This window comes from Protopterus annectens, chromosome 8.part1 (genome assembly GCF_019279795.1).
Source record: "Protopterus annectens isolate FY-2018-M chromosome 8.part1, PAN1.0, whole genome shotgun sequence".
In the NCBI taxonomy this organism is placed as follows: domain Eukaryota; kingdom Metazoa; phylum Chordata; order Ceratodontiformes; family Protopteridae; genus Protopterus; species Protopterus annectens.
Window position 1 is genome coordinate 102,158,197 of NC_056742.1, and position 21,570 is coordinate 102,179,766.

Here is a 21,570-nt window from a genome sequence, read left to right on the forward strand (position 1 = left end):
ACGGCATATTGTAAGCAAAACTAGCCCCAAAAAATTCCGCTGCTAACTCCGCCCGACATCTAATAGTGCGTTGGTTGAAGGAAGCACAGGCTGAACAGGCCGAGACGTCGTGGTCTGGGCCTAGGCAGGGGAGGCAGTAAGAGTGGAAATCCTTATGAGGTATTTGTTTCTCACAAGTTAAGCAATTATTAATTTTATCTGACATCGGCTGAGGCAAGAAAGAGTCCCCAACGGGGTACTTAGCTTTTGAAGTCTTCGGTAGCTGAATTACAGGAGCTGGCCGACCAGCACTTGCGAACTGCTTCTGCTTCGGGCACCACGCGGCAAGAAAGACTGAGGAAGATGGCGTCGGCTGGCGCTTTTATACCCCAGGCACTCTGACGTCGGGGAAAGGGCGACTTCAGCCGACGCCGGACCCAGACTTTGGAATCCGGCCGACCGAAGGGCTGCCTGAGGCAGGACAACCCATATGTGATGACTGCAGATGCATCCTTGAAGGACATCAGGCAGCTAATGCCATTACATCAGTTTTTCTTGCTCCAAATGTCAGGAGCCCCCCAATAGGGAGCTAAGCCATGGTGGGAAAAACACCACCAGTAAAAAGTAAAAACCAATACCTCTGTAAGGGGTGAGTAATAGACATGGAGAGGAGAGAGAGACAAGGGGGCTGGAGGGAGGGAAACCAGGACTGCAACTGTGAATACACTCAAACATCTACATTTATGGTAAGTGTACACAACTGTACTATGTTCTTCATGTTTCACTGTTGCAGTCATCATCAAACTTGGGTTGATTCCCAAAGCTGAAGAAAGGGTGGAGGCAGTCAAGAAGAATTGGGACTGGCTAGTATGCCCTGCTGGACTGCTGTTGCAAAACCCGCCCTGGATTTCGAAAAGATAGGCAGGTGGTATTGCTTGGTGAAGGTGTGTACAAAACTCCAGGTAGCAGCTTCCAGAATGTCCCTGGTAGGGCCTCCCCTGAGGAATGCTGTAGAGGCAGAAGTTGCCCTAGTGGAATGTGTTCTGACCCCCTGATGGGTTTATTTCCCATGGTGTCTGTAGCAGAAATGGATACAGTGTGCTATCCATTTGGAAATTGTTTGTTTTGAAATGGCCTTGCCCTCTGCCCCTGGTGCAAAACTGACTAGTAACTGGTCAGATTTCCTGAAGGGCTTAGTCCTATCCAGGTACAATATGAGCTGTTTGTGCACGTCCAAGGAGTGCAAGATCCTTTCCCCTTTATTTTGAGAATTAGGGAAGAAGGTTGGCAAATGGACAGATTGGTTGAGAGCTACACTGGACACCACTTTAAGCATAAAGGAAGGGTTAGTCCTGAGGGAGACCCTGTCAGCATGAAAAATAATGAAGGGCTCCACAGCCATAAGTGCTTGTAGCTCAGACACTCTTCTAGCTGAAATGATGGCCAGAAGCAGGACTGTTTTCCAAGAGAGGAATTTTAACTCTGCTGACGCTGCAGGCTCAAAGGGGGTAGTGTGAGCTTTTCCAGTACAAAATTAAGGTCCCAAGCAGGGGTGGGTGCTCTCCTTGGTGGCCTTAAGTCGTTTGCCCCTCTCAGGCACTGTCTGATGAGGGGGTGAGAGAAGGGAGGTGACTCAGTGGTGTAATGAGCCAAGATGGCAGAGGCATGGATCTTAATGAAGGAGAAGGATAGGCCTCTGTGGAGTAGATCTGCTAGGTAATCCAAGATTAGAGGTAAGGAGGGCAGTGCTGTGTCATCTCCTTTAGACTGAATCCAGGAGCAATACCTTTTCCACTTATCAGCATAGGATTTCCTTGTATTGGGTCTTCTAGCTTCAAGAATGACGTCCAGCATCTGCTTGCTTAGGCTGATTACTGGGGGAGAATTCAAGGAGTAAGCCAGGCTGCAAGAGTCAGGGTTTGCAGTTGCAGATGCAAGATCTTTCCCCCTGCTGAGTGAGGAGGGTTAGGATCTGGGGTAGGTGCTAATGTGGCAGCAGTAACAGGTTGCGCACTAGTGGGCACCAGTGCTGGCGTAGCCAGTCCAGGGCAATCAGGATTGTCCTTGGACTGTCCTGTCTTATCTTGAGTAATATTCTTGAGAGAAGAGGCAGAGTTGGGAATGCTTAGATGGAGAGGTTTTCCCACTGGAAGGATAGGGCATCCACTTTCCAGGCCCTGCTGTGAGGTGTCCTGGTGCAGAATTCACTGAGCTGATGGTTGCACGGGGAGGCAAAGAGGTCCACCTCTGGGGTCCCCATTTCTGGATTAGAAGGCTGAAGGTGCTGAGTTCTACCTGCCACTCGTGTGGGTCTAGGAGATTTCAGCTTAAGTCTGCCAGAAAGTTTTGTTTGGCTGGCAGGAATTGAGCTTGCAGATGAATAAGCATGCCCAAAGCCATGTTCCACAGAGCCACGGCTAGCCTGCAGAGTGGGTAAGAGTGGGATTCCTCCCTTCTTGTTGATGTACCACATAAATGTGGTGTTGTCTGTTTTTAATAGCAGATGCCCTGGTGAGAGTAGGGATCTGAAAGCTGTTAAAGCGTGCTGAACATCTAACATCTCTTTTAGGTTGATTAATTTCACTTGGGCTCCAGTGGCCCTGAATGCACTTGTCGTCCAGAAGTGCCCCACAAGCATAGTCTGATGCATCTGTGGTTAGGGTCTGGGCAGCGTGGGGTTGAGTAAAGGGAAGTCGCTTGTTGTGGTTGCATGCTGCTGCCCACCAAACAAACTCTGTCCTTAGACAAGGTATGACGGTTTCCAGATCCTGAGAATGATGCCACCAAAGACTTAAGTACCATTAAAGTTTCCTCATATGCAGTCTGGCATATGGAATTAGTGGTATGCAAGAGGCCATGAACCCTAGGGCCTGCAGGATTTTCCTTGCGGATAGCTGCAGATTCTGGAGGCTATTTGAGTGAAGTAGCCTGTCAGATAGGCCTGTTTTTCTGGAGTAAGGAATGCCATATGGGATGCTGTGTCCAAGCTTTCTCCCAGGAATACAATCTTTTGGCTGGGGACTAGTTTTCATTTATTTTCATTGATAGTGTAATCCCAGGGAGGTTAGAAGGTTCTTTTCAAACATCAGGTTCTGCAACAGCCTTTTCTGACTGCCTGAATCAGGCAGTCGTCCAAGTACGGGTAAATTTGAATTTTCCTCTGTCTACAATAGGCAATGGCTGGAGCCAAGCATTTTATGAATACTCTGGGAGCAGTGGATAAGCCAAAGGGAAGTGCAGAGAACTGATAATGCATAGATCCTGCCCTGAAACATAGGTATTTCCTGCATGAGTCCCTGATAGGAGTGTGTAGATAGGCTTCTTTTAGGTCTAGGGTGGCTAACCAGGCATCCTTGGACAGCAAGGTCTAGGGTGGCTAACCAGGCATCTTTGGACAGCAAGGAAGAAGTTGCTGAAGGGTGAGCATTTTGAATTTTGGTACCACCAGGAAGGTGTTTAGAATGGAAGGATCTAGAATTGGGTGCCAAGTGCCCTCTTTTCTGGGTACCAGGAAAAGTTTGGAATAGAACACTTGACCTATCTGTTCTGCAGGAACAGGTTGAATTGCCCTTATGGAGAGCAGGGATTGAACTTGGTTTTGTGCCTATGCCCACTGGCAATTGATACCCCAGCATATGTTATGGTATCTAGGGGTTTGAACAGAAAGAGTACTTTTATTCCACCATATAATAACAAAGTGGCGACCTTTGAGAAAATGTGTATTGGTGGGTTAACAATGTAAAAACGAATCAAAAAGTATATTGTGATGATAACTTGAAAAGAAGTGAAAGGGAAGCTTAATTACAACTAGCAACTAACAGAGAGTTAAGAGTCATGAAACCAGATAAAGGTTGGGGGGGGGGGCTGTCATCATGTCAAAATTTGCCTATACAGCTAAAATGTTAAACATTTTGGATGACACCACCACCTATCTGAGGGTTTCTGTAAACGAGGTAAACATAGTCTATCATACGATAGATTTGTTCTTGTTAGATTCATTACATCAGGGAACAATCAATGGAGATGATTACAATTATTTGAAAGTTGATTACCCGGTCACCCCTGCTGTGTTTGGAATTCCAAAAATACACAGATTTATACAATCCGCCGTTTAGAGCCATAGTCACATCTAGGGGCTCTAAAATGGAACCTTTGGCAGCTTATGTGGACAAAAAAACACAGCGGGTTGTGACAGGGGCCCAGCACATTTTAAAGGATTCGTGGCATTGTTTGCAAAGGTTTAATAACTTTCAAACTTCAGGTACTGAATGGTCTTTTTTTAACTATTGATGTGATAAACCTGTTCATGGTTATACCCCACGAAGAAGGTATAGATTATTTCACTGAAAGCTTGGTCAAAAGTAAATGTTTCAGTAATGACAGTGTGAATTTCATCGATGATGTTCGAAGGGGAGATTTTTCATCAAATCTCAGGTGTGGCAATGGGGGCAAAATGTGCCCCTATTTTTGCCAAACAATGCATTTTGCATTCCATCTACAAAGAAAAAAATATTACTATACAGTCGATTCTTAGATGATGTTCTGATTCTGTGGAAAGGTAATGAACAAGAAGCTAAATCCTTTGCAGAGTATTTAAATACAACTACCTTTCTGAAATTTACTAGTAAATGGAGTGATGAACAAATAGATTTTTTAGATATCACTCTACTAAAAAGTTTAGATGGTATAGTGAGTAAAATATATTGGAAAGAAACATATAGTAATTCACTACTGAATTACAGTAGTTGTCACCCTTTGCATCAGCGCAAGGGTATTGTAAAGGGACAAATGGTAAGGTTGTCCAGAATTATAAATGATAATAACATTTTGGAGAAAGAATTATATATTTTAATAGGAATGTTTTTGGAAAGAGGCTATCCTCTCAAGTTGTTGACTAGAATACGTAAAGAGGTTTTAAGGAAAAGAAACACATTGTTTCCCCCTATTTTAAGGGTGAAGAGTATTGACAATGTGATAACATCTACACACCAAGATTAATTTAATTATAGGGCTTTAGTGTTAACTTACAACAGCCAAATAAAAGATACTGAGGAAGTTGTACAAACAGTTTGGGACATTTGTTTCAGTAGTGACCTTAAAAATCGGTTTCCCAAAAGTGTTTACTCAAGGGGTAGAAATGTTAAAGAATTTTTGGAACAGCATACTATTAAACATACTATTTCCAAAATGAGTAGATGTGGCACTTGTAGGATGTGTAGGTATATCAATGATGGCCCTTATGTTAGTGTACAAGGTTATAATATAACCATCTCATTGAATTGTAATACATCTAAGGTGGTTTACACTTAGCCATGTGCACCAACTGTAGTGCTTACTATGTTGGTAAGACCATTAGGAGATTAAAAGATAGGATAGGTGAGCATCTTAGGGCCATCAAGGGTCATGACACACACAATGCTTTATATACACACAGTACAAAGTGTACCAATTTTAGGAGATTTGTATTCTTTGTTAGAGATAGAGTGTTGTACAGCGAAACAGGAGGAGATGAAAATTTAAAGGTGGAACTTTTGGAGTACAAATGGCAGATTATGTTAAATGCCTTTATGCCACCTGGGCTCAATGAATACATCTCCTTAAAACCAATATTGAAGCAAAAGGCAAACGTTATTTAAACATTAAAATGACACTATAATTAAGTGTACAAACTACAAGGTAAATTATTTGATATGCATATTTTCGTATGTATTTTCATGTATTTCCTATGTGTATTTTATACAATCATTGTCAAATTTGTGGCTGGAACAGTATATGTATTTGTATTTATTTGACACATGCTTCTTTAAGGACAAGGTAATTAAGGCTTTGGTTAATTGTTTTAGTGTTTAACCAAAATGTATAAAGCATTGGTTCAATTGGATTCCATTCACTCTGATGATGCCATGTGTTGATGGTGAAAGCGCTTAGTGTGTGGATTATTAAAACGCTTCGGAAATACTTGGTTGGTTGTGTTTCTGTTTATTTTTTTAGGTGTAGCTCGCACTCATGGCCTTAAAAACTCGGTAGTTTTAGACAGAACTGAAGATGTGAAAGAAGTCGGTTTGTATCAAACATCGGTAGTGCAAAGAACTTCCTCAGAAGCCGGTGCAAGCACAGCAGCTCCAGACTCATCCAAGGTAGAGACACATGCAGGTTCTGTAGTCAAAGAAGAGTCTCATGGCATACCAGACTCCGAACGGGTCTCAGTAGCTGCTGCGAATCCATCTTAGTGGACATCAGGGACTGCGAAAGCGCATGAGTACCGGCGAACTGACAACTAACTTAATGGAAGTGTCAATGGCAGTTTTGGACCTGTACGGTCTTGTCTCTGTCTTTAGCCTTAGGTTTTGAAAGATCGGTAGTCGGACGGCTTACCAAAGCCATTTCAGAATACGAGATCAAGAGCAAAAGCATTTTAGTGACAATTAGGGCCCAACGACGAATAGTTCTGGTGCTGAACAAAGCACAAAACCGACAGCAAGGTACATCATGGGCTGGGCCTAAACAGGTGACGCAAGTAAGAATGGAAATCTCGGTGTGGTATTTACTTTTCACAGGCGAGACAACTGTTAACTTTTTCTGACATCGGATAGAGCAAGAAAAAAAGATCCCCAACGGGGTACCTAGCTTTAGAAGACTTCAGGATGATTCAATTCGGAAAGGAAAACTCAGGTAACGGCCAACCGGCACTCGTGCAAACTGCTTCTGCTTCGGGCTCCTTGGCAAGAAAAACTGATGTAATGCCATCGGCTGCCTGTTTTTATACCCCTAATGAGCTGACGTCAGTCCTGGAGCAACAGCAACTGACGTAGAAATACTAAGTCTCGGGTATTCTGGCCAACTGAGGGCTACCTGCAGGCAGATAATCAGAGTGTGATGACTGCAACAGGGAAACATGAAGAACATCATTTAATACACAAGTTTTCTTTAGAAGAAAGGTATGCTGACTGGGGCATACGCATAAAAGAACAGTCAGAAAACTGTTCTAAACTGTCCAAATGTATACCAAAAGACATGATCACCCAGACTTAAGTAAATCAGCAATGCTCCATCTTAACACTTGTCTCTCCAGTCTGTTTCCTGTCTGGAATACCTTTTGTGAGGAGTATGCATGTCCTCCTCATGACTGTGGTGGTTTCTGCTAGTGCTTTGCACATCAGAAGCCTAGTAATTCTCCAAACTGCCTGTAGGAATGTAACATGTGTAACGTGATGGACTGGTGTTCTGTACGGGAGTGCTTCTTTGTCTTGTGCTTAGTGCTTGTTGGAAGAGGTTTCAGCTCATGACCCTGAAGAGGACACACAGGTATTTGAGAATGAATTAAAGAAAACACATCTGCTTCAAGACAATGTCAAGTAAAGCTTTCTGCCAAGGCAAAAGGGAATAAAACAAAACTGCAATTATACAAACTATAAATTCGATCTATTAAAAAGTAAGGTTTCCTACAGTGTCCTTCAGATGAAATGTTAAACCAAGGTTCCTTCTACCTGCCCTGGCTGTAGCTTCTGTGGACTTACTTCCTTCATGCCTACAGCACTAATCATACTCTGCTGTTCTTTTCTGCGTTAGTGCCAGTGCTGTGAGCTGCCTTGTACCGCTCAAGCCTATAATACCAGGAAGGCAAACTACACAGTGCTTTTGTTATAATTTAGCTTAGTCATGGTTCTCACTACCCTGCATCCAATACCCTGAATAAGCAGTTTTCATGTGATCACGGATTTCAAGTTAACATTTAAGACAAAAAGCTGCTTTACATGCCGAAAAGATTAATCTCCCATTTAAACGTTCTTTGACTGCATGGTCAAGGCATCTGCTGTCTAACCTAGCAGCAAAACAGGAATGCAACACCTAATTAACTAACTGTGAAACAGGTGATAATGTGTTAAAGATTTCATGGCACTCACTAGAGTAGTAGTGGAATTTCCCTCAGCATCTTGGCCATATTTTCCTCAATGTGTAAATACTACCCCAATTCTACAACAAACACAGGCCAGGTGGGAGCAACCAGGAAAGCAAAAGGTAGGCAAGTCAAATGCTTGCTAACCCAGGGTGTTTTTTTAATCGCGTGACACTCAATTTGGGATACAAGTTTACAGAACACTGAAGAGTCTCATTGTGCTGATGAAGTCCTAAGGGCATGCTGGATGAAAGAAAGTATATGGGAAAGGGATGGCATTCATCCGTATGTGCAAACTATTTTATTTTCAATAAATTGTGCGACTCAGTCCAGTTTTTAGACTTGTGGTTAATTTAAGAAGCTCTCTCAACCTTGCGACTGTTTTTTTTTTTTTTTTTTTTTTTTTTTTTTTGTGGTTACTGGCTTTTCGAACCCCCAGAACCATGTTCTTCAGTTATTACATCTTGCCTTTATCAGTTAAATTAAAAAAAAAAAACAATGTCTGCTTCACTAACACCAAATCTATAATTCTAAACCTATGGAATACATTTAACATCCAAATGAGAGATATTTTCTCTAGATTCTTTCTCAGAATAAAACTTCAAAAAATGGTTAACACAATGACTGAGATATGATTAAGGATTTAGTTACTAGCTGACTTAAGAGAGTAATAACCAGGGTGTTAGCATCAAGTTTACAAACTACTACACTTCATACCTGGATCTGCTTCCAGAAAGAGAGCTACGTCTTGAAGATCGACTAGAATAGGAACTGTAGGATGAAGATCTCGATCGTGATGAATCAGAGCCGGAACCAGTGTAGGAAGATGAATGAGATGATGACCTAAAGACAATAATCATCACTGCTTATCAATATGATGTTGAATTTTATCATGACAACACAATAAGAAAGTTTAAAAAAGTGCTGGTTTTACAAGACTAGTTTACCACCAAACCCCTCAAGAAATGGACTTTGACCAAATCAAAATGGTTACCCACCACTAAAGAATTACTGATTTGTGCCCAAAACTTCCAATCATTCATAAAAATGTATTCTAGCTCACAACAATAAAATACATGTGAAAGTATGAAATTGTAGAAATGGTGTAACAAAAATAATTTGTACTGGTGTTGAGTAAGACACTACAGCAGAAATTGGGAATATACTGCTGTCAAGAGCTTAGCTTCTCACATGCTGTACTGCAAGCAACTCCATCTCTTCTCTCAAGATTTAAAAGACAGGATAAAAGTTAATGTAATCATGAGTACAGCCAGGGAATGAAATACTGGTAAGAAAATCAAAGAAATGCATAAAATATAATGTGCTCTTCTGGTATAGATCCTGTAGACCCAGTAAAAAAAAAAACACCTGTAGTACAGGGCAGTGGTGCAAAAGAATAGTAACAATTCTGTTTCAGAGAGCCAAGAACTGGAAAACATTCATCAGGGCATGAGCACACGTCATCTGTACAAGTAAAAAATTATCTTAGGATGTGTGTTATAACTCACCTAAAATGATTAAGTTAAATATTACAAGCTGATGGCCAAATAATTCTCCTTAAGCAAAAATGGTTTCACAAGCTAGTGGCTGAAAATACTACTGTACAATCTCTTCTACTGTACACCAAATGTCAGGACTGTGGTCTGAATACTGGTTTAAGAGGTCCTGAAGTACTGTAGGAAGGGTACTTAAAAGTACAGTTTTGTACCTACCATAAATGTAGATGTTTGAAGATCCACATTGCTGCAGTCCTTACATATGGGTAGTCCGCTGTCCTCGGTCGGCCCGAATACCAAAGTATTAGGCTGACGTCGGTCAAGGTGCTTAAAACTGACATCAGAACGTCAGGGTACAAAAGCGCATGACCGACGTCACATCCTCAGTCTTTTCTTGCCCCAGATGTCAGAAGGCCCTTAAGAGAAAGGCCAAAGCCAAGAAACAGCAAAGAACAACCAACCACCCCTGCACTAATCATATTTACAATATTTACAACCCAAACCACACAACCACCTCAAACTACAGAGGGGAAGGAGGGAGGGAAAATTGGACTGCAGCAATGTGGATCTTCGAACATCTACATTTATGGTAGGTACAAAACTGTACTATGTTCTTCATCTCACATTGCTGCAGTCCTTACATATGGGTAGAATCCCAAAGCAGAGGTAAGGGAGGATGGCTAAACTATAAAGCATTAGGAGCTGCCAAAATGCCCTGTAAAATTGCAGTGGCAAATCCAGCCCTAGATTTAGAGTAAAGTGGAAGGTGGTAATGCTTAGAGAAAGTATGCACTGAACTCCAAGTAGCTGCCTCCAAAATATCTTTAGTAGCCACCCCCCTTAAAAAAGCTGTAGAAGTGGCAGTAGCCCTAGTGGAATGAGGCCTAATCCCAGCTGGAATCTCCTTACCATGATGGGAATAACAGAAAGCAATACAAAAACCAATCCACTTAGAAATAGTTTGTTTTGAAACAGGTTTGCCTTGAGAACCCAAAGCAAATAAAACAAATAACTGCTGAGACTGCCTGAACCCTTTAGTTCTGCTCAAATAATATCGCAACTGTCTGTGTATATCCAAAGTGTGCAAAATCTTTTCCCCTGTATTTTGGGGGTTTGCATAAAAAGTAGGCAAATGAATAGTTTGGTTTAAAGCCACACTAGAAACCACTTTAGGCATAAAGGAAGGATTAGTATGCAAAGATACCCTATCCTTGTGGAAAATTAAGAAAGGCTCAACCGCCATAAGGGCCTGTAATTCAGAAACCCTTCTCGCAGAGGTAATGGCCAACAAAAAAGCAGTCTTCCATGATAAATATTTCAACTCGGCAGTAGCTGCAGGCTCAAAAGGTTGTAGAGTGAGTTTCTCCAACACAAAATTGAGATCCCAAGCAGGAGTAGGAGCTCTACGTGGGGTCTTATATTCTTTGCCCCTCTAAGGAATTGCTTAAACAAAGGATGAGAAAATAATGGTGGGTCACAGTCATAGTGAGCAGAAATTGCTGCAGCATGAACCTTTATAGAGGAGAAGGACAAACCTTTGTCCAATAACTCAGTAAGGTATTGAAGAGCAACACTTAAATTAGGTTTAGAAACATCAAAGTCCTTTGCTGTACTCCAAATTAAAAATCTCCTCCATTTATCTGCGTAAACTTTCCTTGTACTAGGCCTTCTGGCCTCCAAAATAACATTCAAAACTTGTTGTGGAAGCTGAGACCCTTCAGTGTTTAAAACAGAATATGCCAGGCTGTTAGATGCAGAGACTGAAGTTTGACATTGAGTAGGTGACTGTTCTCCTGAGACAGCAGGTGTGGAATCGAAGGCAAAGGCCATGGAGGCTCCGTGCCAGACTTCTCAGTAATGGGTACCAGTGCTGTCGAGGCCAATCCGGAGCTATTAAAATCATGGTTGGCTTGTCCTGTCTGACCTTCAGGAGTACCTTTGGGAGGAGAGGCAGTGGTGGAAATGCATACACGTGAAGATTGCTCCAATTGAATGAGAGAGCATCCACTTTCCAAGCTGTGGGATGAAACCTTTTCGTGCAAAACTTTGGCAACTGGTAATTTAGTGGAGAAGCGAACAGATCTATGTCTGGAGTTCCCCATAACACTGTCAATTTTTGAAATACATGAGGATCCAATTTCCACTCGTGGGGATCCATGATTTGTCTGCTCAACACATCTGCTAAGGAGTTCTGTGCTCCTGGCAGAAACCTTGCCTGAAGATTTAGCTGCAAACTGAGAGCAGTCTCCCACAAAATCATTGCTTGTCTGCATAGAGGGTAAGAATGTGTCCCCCCTTGCTTGTTGATGTACCACATGACAGTTGTGTTGTCTGTTTGAATCAACACCTGCCCTGGAAGAAGTAAATCCTTGAAAGCTATCAATGCAAATTGGACTGCTAACATCTCCTTCAAGTTGATATGTAAATGTTGAAGTCTGGCAGGCCACGTGTCTTGTACCCATTTTCCATTTAGATGAGCTCCTCAAGCTTTGTCTGAGGCATCTGTCGTTAGAATCTGACTCGCCTCTGGTCGGGTCACAGAGAGTCCCTTGTTTAGGTGACATTCCTGAGCCCACCACAAAAATTCCTTTTGAATGCAAGGTATTATCTGAATGACAGTGTCCATATCTTGGCAGTGTTGCGTCCATACATTTTTGATATACCATTGTAGCTTCCTCATATGCAGTTTGGCATTGGGAAGTACCAGAATACAAGATGCCATGAACCCCAAGGCTTGAAGGACTGTCCTTGCAGTCAGCCTGGACTGACGAGACAATTGATGGAAATAAAGAGAAAGATTATTTTGTTTGTCCGGGGTCAAAAAGGCCATCTGGGATGCTGTATTCAGTCTCACACCCAGAAAGCACATGTCCTGAGAGGGTACTAGACTGGACTTTATTTCGTTCAGAGAATACCCTAGGCATCTTAACACTGCCATCACATACTGTAAATGATGAAGAAGTTCGTCCTTTCCTTGAGCCAGAATCAGGCAATCGTCCAAATAAGGATAGATTTGTATTCCTCTTAGCCTGAAGAAAGCTATCACTGGAGCCAGAACCTTTGTGAACACTCTGGGCGCAGTAGATAAGCCAAAGGGCAATGCAGAGAACTGATAATGAAAAGTCCCAGCCCGAAAACGCAGATACTTCCTGCAACTGGGCCTGATAGGAACATGAAGGTAAGCCTCCTTGAGATCCAGAGTCACCATCCAGTGATCTTTGCCCAGCAGAGGTAAAAGCTGTTGTAACGTCAACATTTTGAACTTGGGAATGTCCAGATATGTGTTGAGGATAGATAAATCCAAAATTGGCCTCCACGTGTTCCCTTTCTTCGGTACTAGAAACAGGTGAGAATAAAATCCTAGGCCCACTTCTGGCAGAGGGACCGGTTGTATAGCTCCTATTTGAAGTAGTAGAAATCTGTTTGTGAGCCTCTAGTCTTTGCTGAGGAGGAACGTCTGGCATGCCTTTGAAAGGAGGCAAGGTATGGAAATAAAACTTGTAACCTTGGTGTATGATATCCAACACCCATTTGTCCTGGGTAATTAAAATCCAATTTTCCTTGAAGAGTGCCAACCGTCCTCCCAAAGGTGCTGCCAGGCAAGAAGGATCTGGCAGCTGAAACAGTAGGTCATTGGGCCTGTTTACGAAAGGACTGGCCCCTGCCCTCACTCGAAGATTGTGCAGGTGAACTCCATGTTCTAGGTCTGAAGGAACTTTGAGCTCTGCCCCTACCACGTCTAGATCTACCCCTAGACTGAGAGTCAGAAGAAGGATCGTCCACCCCTTAGCAGGCCAATTTCTACTAAACTTGAGGCTGAACTTGCAAAAAATCTTTAACAGTCTGCATAGACTTAGCCTTGTCTTCCATTTTCTTCAAGACTGACTCCACAGGTGGACCAAACAACACTTCAGACTGCAAAGGAGCATCCAAAATCCTTGTCTTAACATGGTCAGATAAATTCTGATCCTTAAGCCAGGCGTGCCTGCGAAGAACTGAACCAGTGGCAGCCACCCTAGAAGAGGCCTGCAAAGCATCAAAACCACACTGTAAAGAATGCTTACCCACCTGTTCAGAGACATGCACCAAATCTTGTAATTCTTTACACTCAATGCCTTTGGCCAGAGCATCCACCTTAGATTTCAATTGAGAAAGAAGAAAATTCTGATATTTCAACATATGAAACTGGCAATTCAAAGCCCTCATTGCTAAGGTAGAAGATGTATAGACCTTCTTTCCCCATCTATCCAAAGCTCTGGCCTCTATCTAGAGGAACCGGATTCTTTACAACAGAGGCCCTGACACCCTTAGGCCCCTGGCTAATAGTTTCTGGGTCCGCCCTAGGACTCTTATAGAGATATTTATGAGCATCAGGCACCCTGTAATACCTATCCGGTTTAACAGGCGCAGGAGGCAGAGAATCAGGATTAAGTGAAGCCTCTGAAAATGCATCTTGCACAACATCCAGAACAGGAGGTATAGCTAAGGGCCTATGTTGAGGTAAAAACAAAAATTCCCTAAGCCTTTTCCGTGAATCAGAGAAGTCCTGACCTTCCCACTTAAAATGTTCCCTCATAGAATGAAGTGTCTCTGAAAAAGAAAAATCCTCTGGAGGAGAAGCAGAAGGAGTGGAATCTTCTGCATCAGAATCAGAATAAGGAGTGTACTCCTGTAAGTCTTCCGCCGAAGACTCTGAATTATCCGAAGCCTGTTCAAAACTTTCCAACTCTGGCTCCACCCTAGGCCTCTTATCAGGAGGGGGCATAGAACCTCTAATCAGAGTAATCAAATCTTCTGCCATTTTAAGCATGTGCTTCTTAGGCACAGACCCTGCTGAACTAGGAGAGACACCAACAGAAGCTAAACCTGGCCTGCCTCTGGAAGAAGCCTTGGAAACAGAAGGAGAGGGCCTAACCACCCTGGGAAGGGAGGGGAGTACAGAAACCTGAGAAGCCCCTTCAGCCTGGCCTGCCTCTGGAGAGGCCACATCCTGCAAAATCAAGGTCTCCCCCTGAGACTCCAGAGAAGCCTCCATAGGAACCACCGGTTCCATTGAAGCCTCTAAAGAACCGGCGTCCGGAACGGATGACTCATCTTGCCTGGGTTTAACCGCTTTGTCTTTGCGCTTCTTCGTGGAAGCGGGCGTCGGAGAATCCGACGGCATGTTATAATTGCACCGCTTCCCGAAGACCAGCCTAGCATAATCTAACCTTCGCTTAATAGTGCGCTTATTAAACCTAGCACAAAAGCGACACCCGACTACGTCGTGCTCAGGCCCCAAACAAGGAATGCACAAAGAATGATAATCCCTATGCGGTATCTGTTTCCCACAAGAAATACAATTATTCACTTTTTCTGACATCCGGTAATACACTGAGGCAAGAAAAAACCAAAATATTCCCCAACGGGGTACTTAGCCAACTTGGATTCGGTCTGAAACTCCGAACTCGAAAAATTTCAGAACGCCGAACGGCACTTGCAACGCTGCTTCTGCATCGGACCATGCGGCAAAAAAGACTGGGGATGTGACGTCGGTCATGCGCTTTTGTACCCTGACGTTCTGATGTCAGTTTTAAGCGCCTTGACCGACGTCAGCCTAATACTTTGGTATTCGGGCCGACCGAGGACAGCGGACTACCCCATATGTAAGGACTGCAGCAATGTGAGATGAAGAACATCCACCGGTTCCATTGAAGCCTCTAAAGAACCGGCGTCCGGAACGGACGACTCATCTTGCCTGGGTTTAACCGCTTTGTCTTTGCGCTTCTTAGCGGCGTCGGAGTATCCGACGGCATGTTATAATTGCACCGTTTCCCGAAGACCAGCCTAGCACAATCTAACCTTCGCTTAATAGTGCGCTTATTAAACCTAGCACAAAAGCGACACCCGACTACGTCGTGCTCAGGCCCCAAACAAGGAATACACAAAGAATGATAATCCCTATGCGGTATCTGTTTCCCACAAGAAATACAATTATTCACTTTTTCTGACATCCGGTAATACACTGAGGCAAGAAAAAAACAAAATATTCCCCAATGGGGTACTTAGCCAACTTGGATTCGGTCTGAAACTCCGAACTCGAAAAATTTCAGAACGCCGAACGGCACTTGCAACACTGCTTCTGCATCAGACCATGCGGCAAAAAAGACTGAGGATGTGACGTCGGTCATGCGCTTTTGTACCCTGACGTTCTGATGTCAGTTTTAAGCGCCTTGACCGACGTCAGCCTAATACTTTGGTATTCGGGCTGACCGAGGACAGCGGACTACCCATATGTAAGGACTGCAGCAATGTGAGATGAAGAACATCCTACAGTGACATTTATAACAGTAATACCCATTTTCGATTGTGAATACTACTTAAGTTTTGGGATTATCACAATGACCTTGTTTATAATGAGGTGATATATTACAGATATGGTTTAACTGTATGAGGTTCTGTGGTTCAAACACTTACAATTCAAAAGTGTGAATAAAGAAATACATTCTGTAAACAAGCAGCATAAGTCTGTAGATCATGACAAAATGTTTTACTGGCAAACCACAAACCTATCATGTAGAAAAATATATTTCGACCCTTGCTTTCCAGTTAATATACAGTTTGGAAATTGCCAAACACTGAAGAAAATTTCATATGTGAACCTGGCTCTCTGTTGAAGGTGAAAGTCCTGAATTTGGCCAAGATGACCAAAGTTCCAATAGCAACCTGGGCACCAGAGAAGGTGGTTTAAATGGACATTGCCGGATCACCCATTCTGCGGGAAGAGACTTGAGGATCCAGTTGTTTGCCCTGACTACTCCCATCAAGTGAAGGTTTGTTACAGTAGATCACATTAGACTGGGGCACATAAACTTGTCTCACCAAGTCAGTGGAAGTTATCATAGCATGTGCACTGAAGCATGCAAACAAATGGGAAGACACTGCAGGGAATTCATGGTGATGCAGGGGTCTACATCACCACCAACAGGTAGGGACAGAGCTTATAGTCACGCTCAATGCAAGGATGCTGACACAAGGGCATAAGAATACTCTTCACAGTTGCTGAAGTGATGGTCATGCCATGTGTTGCTCTCTTCCTGGGGACAGGGAAAGAATTGGAAGTGCTAGCAGCTCAATGGTTACTATGCAACAGAACAGGAAAACATGTAAAACCATGGCTCAGTACATCATCTACTGCTACGCCAATATGTCAACAAGCTATAAAGAGGTAATTTGAAAGTGAAACTCAGCTGAAAACGTTTATCATCAAGGTGACATTAGCCAGATGGCTCAAGCAGTCAACACTACATTCCTCTACAAGGTTCCAGGCAATAAGGAATGATGTCAACTAACATTTAATATTTTGATAAAGTTTAAATTATGCCTTGTTGTAAATGCACATGATGTAGCATAAATCAGCAGTACTTTTAACAGAATCATAAAGTTCATTTTAAAGTTGACATGCAACCTGACCACTGAAGATTACTGTCCCATGGGATACAGATTTCTACAGTCATAAGGAACTGAAGAAGATAGGCAGGAAGACAGAGCACTTCAATCAAAAAAGCAGCTGACAAGGTAATATACAGCACAGCTGACACTTTATTTACCTATCTTTACAAAACGTCTCTGAAAGACAATTACAGTCCCTCTCAAAAAGTTAACAGTTCTCTTAACCTTCCTTTATTCCAAAGGAACAGAATTTTCCTGGCAGCAGTTCCAGTGTGGCTAAAGCTTTTATTATTAATGTATTTTGCAGTACTGATGCTCATCTAATGCCATCTTATTCAAAACCTACACACAGGCATGACTATTTAGTGTCTAATAAATGTGGACACTTCTGTCAACCAGCAGTTTCACATACCTCATGTAGATGCAACTGTTAACCAAATAAAGGGGAAAAAGCTTCTGAAGCAGTCTTGCATCTTTCGAAAGGAAAGCCTTCAACACCTATTGCAAAACTCTGCCCATTATTATAAGAAAAGAAAATGCTATACATTCCATCTTGCTAAGATGTGTTTTCATTGCTTACATTTAGGAAATTAAGCTACTTTTTCTACATAAAGCAGTCCTGCATGGTAACACCTATGCTGTCTGTGAACATTCAAGACATGCAAAAGACTAACACTCCCTCACCCTCCTGCTTTGGAAAATACAAACAGAACCTGAAAGACCAATTCAAAATTCTCTCAGACACTACAAATTCAGGTTAAAAAAAGGGGGGGGGGGATTCTTAAAGTAATCTCATCTCTGTGGGATGCTAAAAAAGACTAAAAGCATATCAATGAAACTATGAAATCCTTCAAGCATGTGGCAGCTACTGAAAACAAAACATTCCCTGAATAACAATGGCAGGTAATTATAAAGGTTAACTTGGATACACAGTAATGTTCTGTAGCATAAAATTCAAATCTCACGCTGGCAAAGTATTCCCCATAGTAGGTTAGGCCTGAGCCACAGATAAAATGCAGACAGTTCAAAGCCAAAGACAGAGAGTTGAAAAATATTCTGCCCATATACAGAAACTTACAGGGAGGATTTTCTTGTGAAAAGATGTCAGTATGGCCCTATAAAACATATATGAATACGTATGTATACTGTACATTCACATACTTGAGCACACACAGACACGTGCTTTCCCTTAAAAATGTATGGCAAATTCAGACTATTGTCTTGAGTGATTACCAACACCAGCCAAATCCAAATCAGTTTTACACAAACCCTCTGTAAAAGAAAATGTGAGCACTACCTTTTTAGAGATTCACACACACCACTCTCAGCCAAGCACTACTCAGTGTTACCTTATCAAAAAGTACAGTTTTGTACCTACCATAAATGTAGATGTTCGAAGATCCACATTGCTGCAGTCATAACTTATGGGGTAGTCCGGTGTCCTCGGTCGGCCCGAATACCAAAGTATTAGGCTGACGTCGGTCATGGGCGCTCAGATCTGACGTCAGAGCGTCAAGGTATTAAAGTGCATGACCGACGTCATTTCCTCAGTCTTTTCTTGCCCCAGATGTCAGAAGGCCCTAAAAATAAAGGCCACAGGCAAAAATAGAATAACTCCCTAAAACCATGTACAAAAACAGCTACAACCCAAATCACTCCAAATCACTCCAAACTACAGAGGGGAAGGAGGGAGGGTAAATTGGACTGCAGCAATGTGGATCTTCGAACATCTACATTTATGGTAGGTACAAAACTGTACTATGTTCTTCATCTCACATTGCTGCAGTCATAACTTATGGGTAGAATCCCAAAGCAGAGGTAAAGGGAGGCTGGCAAAATCATAAAGCATTGGGGGCTGCCAAAATGCCCTGTAAGATTGCAGTGGCAAATCCAGCCCTAGATTTGGAATAAAGAGGAAGATGGTAATGTTTAGAAAAAGTGTGCACTGAACTCCAAGTAGCTGCTTCCAAAATATCTTTAGTAGCTACCCCTTAAAAAGCAGTAGAAGTGGCAGTAGCCCTAGTGGAGTGAGGCCTGATTCCAGCTGGAATCTCCTTACCATGATGAGAATAACAAAAAGCAATACAAAGGCCAATCCACTTAGAAATAGTTTGTTTTGAAACAGGTTTCCCCTGAGAACCCAAAGCAAAAGAAACAAACAACTGCTGAGACTGTCTGAACCCTTTAGTCTTGCTCAAATAACGCAACTGCCTGTGAATATCCAAAGTGTGCAAAATTTTCTCCCCTTTATTTTGGGGATCTGCATAAAAAGTAGGCAAATGAATAGATTGGTTCAAGGCCACATTTGAAACCACTTTAGGCATAAAAGTAGGGTTAGTGCATGAGATACCCTGTCCTTATGAAAAATTAGGAAGGGTTCAACTGCCATTAGAGCCTGTAATTCAGAAACCCTTCTAGCAGACGTAATGGCCAACAAAAAGCAGTCTTCAAGACAAAACTTTAACTCAGCCGTAGCTGCAGGTTCAAAAGGAGGTAAAGTAAGTTTTTCCAACACAAAATTGAGATCCCAAGCAGGAGTAGGAGCTCTACGCGGGGGGTCTTATGTTCTTTGCCCCTCTAAGGAATTGCTTAAACAAAGGATGAGAGAATAATGGTGGGTCACAGTCATAGTGAGCAGAAAAATGGCTGCAGCATGAACTTTTATAGAGGAGAAAGACAAACCCTTGTCCAATAATTCTGTAAGATATTGAAGAGAAACACTCAAATCAGGCCTGGAAACATCAAAGCTCTTTGCTTTGCTCCAAATAAAAAATCTCCTCCATTTATCAGCATAAACTTTCCTTGTACTAGGCCTCCTGGCCTCCAAAATAACATTCAAAACTTGTTGAGGAAGCTGCGACCCTCCAGGTTCTAGAACAGAATATGCCAGGCTGTTAGATGCAGGGACTGAATCCTGACATTGAGGAAATGATTGCCCTCCTGAGTCAAAAGGTGTGGAATCAAAGGCAAAGGGTAAGGAGGTTCCGTACTAAACTCCTCAGCAGAGGGTACCAGTGCTGTCGAGGCCAGTCTGGAGCTATTAGAATCATGGAGGGCTTGTCTTGTCTGACCTTCAAGAGAACCTTTGGAAGAAGAGGCAGAGGCGGAAAGGCATAGACGTGAAGATTGCTCCAACTGAATGATAGAGCATCCACTTTCCAAGCTGTGGGATGAAACATCTTTGTGCAAAACTTTGGCACCTGGAAATTTAGTGGAGAAGCGAACAGATCTATGTCTGGAGACCCCATATCATTGTCAACTGTCGAAATACATGAGGATCCAATTTCCACTCGTGGGGATCCACTATCCGTCTGCTCAAAACATCTGCTAAGGAGTTCTGTGCTCCTGGCAGAAACCTTGCTTGAAGAGTGAGTTGCAAACTGAGAGCAGTCTCCCACAAAATCATAGCTTGCCTGCAAAGAGGGTACGAATGGGTTCCCCCTTGCTTGTTGATGTACCACATGACAGTTGTGTTGTCTGTTTGAATCAACACCTGCCCTGGGAGAAGTAAATCCTTGAAAGCCACCAATGCAAACTGGACTGCTAACATTTCCTTCAAGTTGATATGTAAATGTTGAAGTGTGGCAGGCCACGTGTCTTGAACCCATTTTCCATTGAGGTGTGCTCCCCAAGCCTTGTCCGAGGCATCCGTCGTTAAAATCTGACTCGCCTCTGGTCGGGTCACAGAGAGTCCCTTGTTTAGGTGACATTCCTGAGCCCACCACAAAAATTCCTTTTGAATGCAAGGTATTATCTGAATGACAGTGTCCAGATCTTGGCAGTGTTGTGTCCATACATTTTTGAGATACCATTGTAGCTTCCTCATATGCAGTTTGGCATTGGGAAGCACCAGAATACAAGATGCCATGAACCCCAAGGCTTGAAGGACTGTCCTTGCAGTCAGCCTGGACCGTAGAAACAATTGATGGAAGTAAAGTGTAAGATTCTTTTGCTTGTCCGGGGTCAAAAAGGCCATCTGGGAAGCTGTATTCAGTCTCACACCCAGAAAGCACATTTCCTGAGAGGGTACTAGACTGGACTTTGTTTCGTTCACAGAATACCCTAGGCACCTTAACACTGTCATAACATACTGTAGATGGTGAAGAAGCTCGTGCTTGTCTTGAGCAAGAATCAGGCAATCGTCCAAATAAGGATAAATTTGTATTCCTCTTAACCTGAAGAAGGCTATCACTGGAGCCAGAACTTTTGTGAATACCCTGGGTGCAGTAGATAAGCCAAAGGGCAATGCAGAGAACTGATAATGTAAAGTCCCAGCCCGAAAGCGCAGGAATCTCCTGCAACTGAGCCTGATAGGAACATGAAGATAAGCGTCTTTGAGATCCAGAGTTACCATCCAGTGATCTTTGCCTAACAGAGGCAGAAGTTGTTGCAACGTCAACATTTTGAATTTTGGAATGTCCATATATGTGTTGAGGATAGATAAATCCAAGATTGGCCTCCAAGTGTTTCCTTTCTTTGGTACAAGAAATAGGCGAGAGTAAAATCCGAGGCCCACTTCTGACAGAGGGACCTGAAGAAGTAAAGAAATCTGTTTGTGAGCCTCTACCCTTTGCTGAGGAGGAATGTCTGGCATGCCTTTGAAAGGAGGCAATGTGTGGAAATAAAACTTGTAGCCTCGGTCTATAATGTCCAACACCCATTTGTCCTGGGTGACTAGAAACCAATTTTGCTTGAAGAGTGCCAACTTTCCTCCCAAAGGAGCTGCCAGACAGGAAGGATCTGGCAGCTGGAGATGCAGGTCATTGG

At 42.8% G+C, this 21,570-nt stretch overlaps 1 protein-coding gene across 13 annotated transcripts in view; it reads right to left on the reverse strand.

The window, feature by feature from the left end:
• The window catches only part of ZC3H18 (zinc finger CCCH-type containing 18), a 2,225,788-nt gene that overhangs the window by 1,067,154 nt on the left and 1,137,064 nt on the right, over positions 1 to 21,570 (reverse strand). For all 13 annotated transcript variants that reach the window (XM_044081724.1, XM_044081723.1, XM_044081715.1 and 10 more), the window contains one exon: positions 8,594 to 8,719. In XM_044081724.1, coding sequence (XP_043937659.1) covers positions 8,594 to 8,719 — 126 coding nt within the window. The remainder of the gene's footprint in view (positions 1 to 8,593; positions 8,720 to 21,570) is intronic.